The sequence below is a fragment of the Trichomycterus rosablanca genome, chromosome 15 (assembly GCF_030014385.1).
Source record: "Trichomycterus rosablanca isolate fTriRos1 chromosome 15, fTriRos1.hap1, whole genome shotgun sequence".
Taxonomy (NCBI): domain Eukaryota; kingdom Metazoa; phylum Chordata; class Actinopteri; order Siluriformes; family Trichomycteridae; genus Trichomycterus; species Trichomycterus rosablanca.
The window spans coordinates 25,885,894-25,894,108 of NC_086002.1; the positions used below are offsets into that span (position 1 = coordinate 25,885,894).

Here is an 8,215-nt window from a genome sequence, read left to right on the forward strand (position 1 = left end):
CAAAAGACCCATTGAAAAGAGGGTGGGTGACCTCCAGTGGAGGATTGTGCATGGGATTATAGCCACAAACAGACACGTGGCACGGATTGATCCCGCACTTGGGGACGGTTGTCCTTTTTGTGGTGAGACTGAGACCTTGTCTCACTTGTTCTTGCTGTGTGCCCGGCTACATCCCATTTTGGGTGTGATTAAAGAGTGGGGCGTGAAATTTTTAGGCTTCTTTACTGACTGTCTTTTCATTTATGGTCCCAAGTATTCAGCTTCTAATAAGGACAGAGTAGTGATTTTAAATTTTCTATACGGTGCTGCGAAACTAGCCATCTGGTGCACAAGGAAAAATAAACTGAAAGGTACTTGGGGTATTGACCCTGTCCTAATGGTCAGGGGTTTAATTCTGAAGAGGCTAACTGTGGAGTTTAGCTACTACACTGTAACTGACAATGTGGACCATTTCTTTACCGTGTGGGGGGATGGGGGCCTGCTTTGTGAGCCCGATGGTCTGGCTGGTTTTGTGTTGAATTTGTGACTGGACTGTTTTTTTTTTTTTATTGTGTGTGTTTTTATTTGTTTTATTTCAGTTAGTGGATTTGGAATTGGCTACTGGTTTTATTTTGTAAATAATCTTGAATAAAATGTGTGTTGAAAAGTCAAAGTCTCTCTCTCTCTCTCTCTCTCTCTCTCTCTCTCTCTCTCTCTCTCTCTCTCTCTCTCTCTCTCTCTCTCTCTCTCTCAGTTCAGTTCAGTTCAGTGGTGCTTTATTGGCATGAATGTAATTAGATACACTATTGCCAAAGCGGTAAACAATAAACAGTAAATAGAAATGAGAAAATAAGATACATATATATAAAGATAATAATAATAAAAAAAAATAACTAATAAAACAGATTAAAAATACAACTCTAGAATTAAAGTTATTTACAGGATTATTAGTGATCAATAAATAAATAAAATTAATAAAATAAATAAAAATAAAAACCCTGTAATATCAGTAAAAATCAATAATAATTTCAGTCCGCTCTTCTCTCCCAGTATGTAGGGCAGTTTGTGTGTGTTACTGCAGTGTAGGAACTCAGGGGAATTGCATACGTAAACATTCATATTAATTTAAAGGATGTTCAATAACCTTAGTAATTAGCCTTAAAAAATTAACATGAACAAATTAGAACAACAAGTATATAAAGTGTGTACAGGTCCTTCTCAAAAAATTAGCATATTGTGATAAAGTTCATTATTTTCCATAATGTAATGATAAAAATTAAACTTTCATATATTTTAGATTCATTGCACACCAACTGAAATATTTCAGGTCTTTTATTGTTTTAATACTGATGATTTTGGCATACAGCTCATGAAAACCCAAAATTCCTATCTCAAAAAATTAGCATATCATGAAAAGGTTCTCTAAACGAGCTATTAACCTAATCATCTGAATCAACGAATTAACTCTAAACACCTGCAAACGATTCCTGAGGCTTTTAAAATCTCCCAGCCTGGTTCATTACTCAAAACTGCAATCATGGGTAAGACTGCCGACCTGACTGCTGTCCAGAAGGCCATCATTGACACCCTCAAGCAAGAGGGTAAGACACAGAAAGAAATTTCTGAACGAATAGGCTGTTCCCAGAGTGCTGTATCAAGGCACCTCAGTGGGAAGTCTGTGGGAAGGAAAAAGTGTGGCAGAAAACGCTGCACAACGAGAAGAGGTGACCGGACCCTGAGGAAGATTGTGGAGAAGGGCCGATTCCAGACCTTGGGGGACCTGCGGAAGCAGTGGACTGAGTCTGGAGTAGAAACATCCAGAGCCACCGTGCACAGGCGTGTGCAGGAAATGGGCTACAGGTGCCGCATTCCCCAGGTCAAGCCACTTTTGAACCAGAGAAGCAGCACTGGACTGTTGCTCAGTGGTCCAAAGTACTGTTTTCGGATGAAAGCAAATTTTGCATGTCATTCGGAAATCAAGGTGCCAGAGTCTGGAGGAAGACTGGGGAGAAGGAAATGCCAAAATGCCTGAAGTCCAGTGTCAAGTACCCACAGTCAGTGATGGTCTGGGGTGCCATGTCAGCTGCTGGTGTTGGTCCACTGTGTTTTATCAAGGGCAGGGTCAATGCAGCTAGCTATCAGGAGATTTTGGAGCACTTCATGCTTCCATCTGCTGAAAAGCTTTATGGAGATGAAGATTTCATTTTTCAGCACGACCTGGCACCTGCTCACAGTGCCAAAACCACTGGTGAATGGTTTACTGACCATGGTATTACTGTGCTCAATTGGCCTGCCAACTCTCCTGACCTGAACCCCATAGAGAATCTGTGGGATATTGTGAAGAGAAAGTTGAGAGACACAAGACCCAACACTCTGGATGAGCTTAAGGCCGCTATCGAAGCATCCTGGGCCTCCATAACACCTCAGCAGTGCCACAGGCTGATTGCCTCCATGCCACGCCGCATTGAAGCAGTCATTTCTGCAAAAGGATTCCCGACCAAGTATTGAGTGCATAACTGAACATAATTATTTGAAGGTTGACTTTTTTTGTATTAAAAACACTTTTCTTTTATTGGTCGGATGAAATATGCTAATGTTTTGAGATAGGAATTTTGGGTTTTCATGAGCTGTATGCCAAAATCATCAGTATTAAAACAATAAAAGACCTGAAATATTTCAGTTGGTGTGCAATGAATCTAAAATATATGAAAGTTTAATTTTTATCATTACATTATGGAAAATAATGAACTTTATCACAATATGCTAATTTTTTGAGAAGGACCTGTATATGTATGTGTGGAAAAAGTATTTGTAAGTGTGTGTGTGTGCGTGCGTGTGCGTGCATTTGATGGTGTGTGTGTATGGTGTGTGTATGATGATGTGTGTGTGCGAGTATGTGTGAGTGTGTATGGGATACAGTATAAGGTCACTCACTGTCCCTCACCTGGTGGCAGGTGTGTAAGTAGAGAGCTGCGAGTGTGCAGCTCGCTCTGTGCTCCCCCAGTAGGTAGGGCAGCTTGTCAGGGTTTGAGAGAGAATTAAAATTGGGGATAATTTTGTTGATTTTGGTAAAAAATTGTTTTCGAATGTGTGTGTATTTTGTACATTCAGTGAGGAAGTGCAGCTCTGTCTCTATTTGGTTTGAAGAGCAGTGTTGACACACTCTCTCCTCTCTGGGCATCCAGGACTGTCTGTGTCGTCCCGTCTCGATGGCCAGGCTGTGTTCGCTGAGTCTGTACCTTGTCAAGCTGTTTCTGAGTTTTGGATCAGTTATAGTGCTGAGATAATCTGCTACACTATACTGTCTATTTAGAGCCAAATAACATTGTAGTTTACTTTGGAGTTTAGTTTGTGTTTCCCAATAGGCCAAATAGTTTATCTTTAATTCATGTGTAATTTGATCAGTTCTGATTAGGTTCTGGTCTTGAGTCTTAATAGTGTTAGTCTGTGTTAGTGGTGTGTTAGTATGTGTTAATGGTGTGTTAATGCAGTGACTCAGGACCAGTTGGATGAGGGGACTGGTATCTTTGCTCAGCTCTTGGTATTGCAGAGCTTTGTAATGATACGAGTGTGGGTCGCTCTCTTTTAGATGATTCCAGAATTTTATTGCCCTTTTTTGTATATTAATAATAAGTGGGTATCGGCCTAATTCTGCCCTGCACACATTGTTGGTGGTGTGTCTGTGCACCTTTAATATTGTTTTACAAAATTCTGTGTGCAGGGTCTCAATTGGATGTTGTTCCCATTTGTTAAATTGTTGGTGTGTAAGCGGGCCCCACACTTCACTGCCATACAGGGCAATTGGTTCAATTATTGCGCCAAATATTTTGAGCCAAATTTTGATGATGAACTAATGTTTAGTCCAAGGTAGGTATAGTTTTTAGAGTGTTCAATTTCATGATGTCCTAATTTAAATGTGTGTTTGGTTCCCTGAGATCTGGATCTTTTCTGGAAGGTCATAATTTTAGTCTTTTTGAGGTTGACTGTCAGGGCCCAGGTCTGACAGTACTGCTGCAGCAGGTCCAGTTTGTGCTGGAGACCCTGAGCGCTGGGGCCCAACTCTCTCTCTCTCTCTCTCTCTCTCTCTCTCTCTCTCTCTCTCTCTTATAGGGTTTAGGATTGTTTCTTTGTTTGTCTTTCTTTGTTCTGGCACAACATGTTTAGAAAAAAATTCTTAACATTAAACATTAGTTACAGAAAAATATGTCATGTGGAATACATCACATCGATTGTGGACCGATTTACTGTGGGGTAAAAACAGTGGAGGTACTAAGTTATGCGCTTTACATGAGGCCTACTCCGAGCAGCTGCGGTCACAGTGGGCGGTCACTGCTTAACTCCGCCCCATTGTCTTCAACTAGGTCCGGTAGAGGGGAATAACAGGCTCGCTGTGAACGCTCGTCCTGCATTGACTCATTTCATCTCGACGACAGCAGTAACGATGTCCGGAAGAGGAAAGGGCGGCAAAGGTCTTGGAAAAGGAGGCGCTAAGCGTCACCGCAAAGTTCTCCGTGATAACATCCAGGGTATTACTAAACCCGCCATCCGCCGTTTGGCTCGCCGTGGCGGTGTGAAGCGTATTTCCGGCTTGATCTACGAGGAGACCCGCGGTGTGCTCAAGGTTTTCCTTGAGAACGTCATCCGTGATGCCGTCACCTACACCGAGCACGCCAAGAGAAAGACCGTCACCGCAATGGACGTGGTGTACGCTCTGAAACGCCAGGGACGCACCCTGTACGGATTCGGAGGTTAAACGTTCAGACCTCCACGCTAACACAACGGCTCTTTTAAGAGCCACCCATATTTTCTACAAAAGATAAAGTTCTCCTGCTTTATTATTATTATTATTATTAGTAGTAGTAGTAGTACGTTCACTGATGCGTAGATTTGCAAATCACTCGTTTAGCCTCAAAAGCTTGAAAGCATCATTATAAGTAAAAATAACACATTCAGTGTTGCATTTTTTTTATTAATTTATATAGCCCTAAAAGCTTGGCGTTATCATTAGTAGTTTTAGTATTACGTTTACTATCAGATCTCTCGTTTAGCCTTCATACGTGTCTGCATACTACCAATGTACAGCCTACTGTAGATTACACTACAATCATTAACACGATCTCTGGGTAAAATACAGCAAAACATTGTGCCTGAATGCCTCGGTTAAAAAATAAACAAAAAAATTTCTATCTATCCTAACTTTATATTTATATATAAAATTTAATAAAATATTGCGATTTTTTTTTTCTTTTATATTCGGTTTTTAAAACATGTATCGACCTCAGATTAAGCGGGAACAGACAACAAAGAACAGATTCTAGTGAATGGGGCAGAAGGGGGCGTGGAACGGTATGTTGTCTGTCCAATAGAAACCCAGGACCTTGGACCAATCAGAGTTACGTGTTCCAACTTGGCTGACTCAGCATGCAGGGTTAATAAAGCGGGCGTGTAGAGCGTCTACATTCACTAGCAGTTTGTTCTAGAGGAAACAGCAGCATCATGCCCGAACCAGCGAAGGCCGCGCCCAAGAAGGGCTCCAAGAAAACCGTCACCAAGACCGCCGGCAAAGGAGGCAAGAAGCGCAGAAAGTCCAGGAAGGAGAGCTACGCTATCTACGTGTACAAGGTCCTGAAACAGGTCCACCCTGATACCGGGATCTCCTCCAAGGCTATGGGCATCATGAACTCCTTCGTCAACGACATTTTCGAGCGTATCGCTGGTGAGTCCTCTCGTCTGGCTCACTACAACAAGCGCTCCACCATTACCTCCAGGGAGATCCAGACCGCCGTGCGCCTGCTGCTTCCCGGTGAGCTGGCCAAGCACGCCGTGTCCGAGGGTACCAAGGCCGTCACCAAGTACACCAGCTCCAAGTAAAGCGCCTTAGTCGCTCTGGCAAACCAACGGCTCTTTTAAGAGCCACCCATCTTATCAAGTTAAGAGAATTTTCCTCTTTTTCAATATTTTATTTGAATATATTATACCCACTTTATCTAGATAGCTTCCCGTGTTTATAATACCGCATTCTTTATCTTCTTTTATATATTTATTAATATATTACATTTTTTGGGCCCTGACTTGCTACTTTGTGGTGAGTTTAGAATAACACGCATAATCAAATTTCACTGTACTCTTAAATTTTTTTTTTTTTTTATTCGGCTGTAGAGAGAGTTGTGACACTCCTTGATCTCGCAGCCTCGCGGTCACGTGGTTCATGTGCCCCTCCAATAGTTCCAGATAGAGCCGCGCTGTCATGTTCTCATGTGGGACAGGCAGCAGTGAATGAAATATTAAACACTAAATAATAAACATTTGTACAATTTCAGGGTATTTTCAACTGCGCTTACATTTACTGCATCTGCTTTAATGTCAATTTGGTGTATGAAGTGGAAGATTGATGTTAATAGGTCGTTCTTGTTAACACAGTACATTATATTAGCATACATTACATAATGTGGTGATATTAAGTAGTAGAGACAATATACAGTACAGAGATTAAAGAGGTTTTAGTAGTTTAGCATAATAGTTGTTCTTTGCATAAACTATAATCTCCCTTCACTTTCCTGAGGATTCATAATAATGTGGCGTCCGCCACTGTGGATTAGGGGGGAGGGCGGAGCGAGCGTTACCCAGAGACACTTGCGGCCGCGGTGTTAATAACTGTTAGTTCTTTGTTGTACATGTTTATTGGGTTTGTTTATGTTGTTTGGTGTTGTGTTTAATGATGTTAGTTTGTGAATTGTGTATTTGTTTAATTACATATTGAATCTAAAAACCTACCGTAACCGTGTAGCGCGGTGATAGAGATAACATGGCTACAATAGCCGAAAACAATTTTAAGTGCTGACGCGTGTCTCAAATCGTGTAACTAATAAAGAGATGATCCTGTTGATAAACACTCTATCGTACCAGAAACATTACAGTGTAATGAAAATTAAATATCATGAAAGTGAAATAGCATTAATTCATGTTTTATTTCATGGGTAATTAATAATCGTTTCCTACATGTAATACATGAATGAATTTATTATGAATATGCAACGGGTGATCACTAAGGACTGAGCGTATATACATGTATATATGTGTACTTTAGTATATTCATACACATGCGTATGTATGCTAATGTACATATAGTTATGGCTATATTGGCCCAATCCAATGTGTATGGCAAGCCGTTTTAGCTTTTAATCCTCCTTTTCTTGATATCAGGAATACAATTTCTGATATCAAGAATTTAATTCTTACTAGTTAAAAATTTAATTTTTGATATCAAGAATTCAATTCTTGATATCAAAAAATACAATTCTTGATATCAAGAATTACATTTTTGATATCAGGAATTGAATTACTACATGTTCTAATGATAATGAGTTGATTTGCATGTGGATTTAAAGGCGGAGCTAACTTGGGTTGTGCTTTTCTTAAAGAGACATCATGAACCACATGTACTGCAAGCCATTGTAAACAAAATAGTAAAGGTTGTACAGATTTTGCAGCATAGTCGAGCATTTACATTAAAAAATAAACATGTTTAAAAACTGCAGACTGAAAACACATCTAACCCTTAAATCTATACTCTATCACGTAATCTACATATCAGTATTTGTTTCACTCTGTTCCTTTTCTTGACTATCGTGTCAATAAACAGAATGGACGGTTAAAGCTTTGTACTAGCTTATTTTATATTTATTAAATGTACAACAGTAACGAACTTTAACCATCACGTGTAAACACACAAAACCCCGCATACATAAGTGTGTGCGTCGCTCTAACTGTTCCGCACTGAAACATAAAACCGTCATACGTTCCATACATAAACACATACTGTTACAGTATTAAACCACATTTCTTTTTTAACGCAGACGTCTTAATAAAGTATGTAATGACGTGTATGAAAGCTGTAAAATGTAACATCACTTTATTATTGCAACTCTGACACATCTACACTTTACAAAGTCAACTACACTAATGAACAACTTTCTAATGGAGTTTCTCTGGACCAACTTACAATGTTCAACAGTCCAGTAGATGGCATTTGGAAACCAGAGACTGAACGGTCTACTAAATAAATACACATTTATTTGATTTCTCTATTGATGATGATTATTTTAGGGGAAAAAACAGATCTAAATAGATTTTTCAATAATTACATTTGATTTCCAATCACTTGCAATGTCTCCTTAAGTCAAAGCTTCTGATTCTCAGTGTTTCACATGACAGTGATTTATATACAGTGTAAGAG

The 8,215-nt window shown here is 39.8% G+C and overlaps 1 protein-coding gene across 1 annotated transcript; it reads left to right on the top strand.

The window, feature by feature from the left end:
• Positions 1–5,475: 5,475 nt before the first annotated feature.
• On the top strand, positions 5,476–5,901 carry LOC134329033 (histone H2B-like). Its single transcript, XM_063010276.1, has one exon. The coding sequence runs from the start codon at positions 5,476–5,478 to the stop codon at positions 5,848–5,850; it is 375 nt and encodes a 124-aa protein (XP_062866346.1). The 3' UTR covers positions 5,851–5,901.
• The last annotated feature ends 2,314 nt before the right edge of the window (positions 5,902–8,215 follow it).

Bases quoted from the DNA above. Each gene is read 5' to 3' on its own strand.
- LOC134329033 (XM_063010276.1), top strand. From the start codon at position 5,476: ATGCCCGAACCAGCGAAGGCCGCGCCCAAGAAGGGCTCCAAGAAAACC.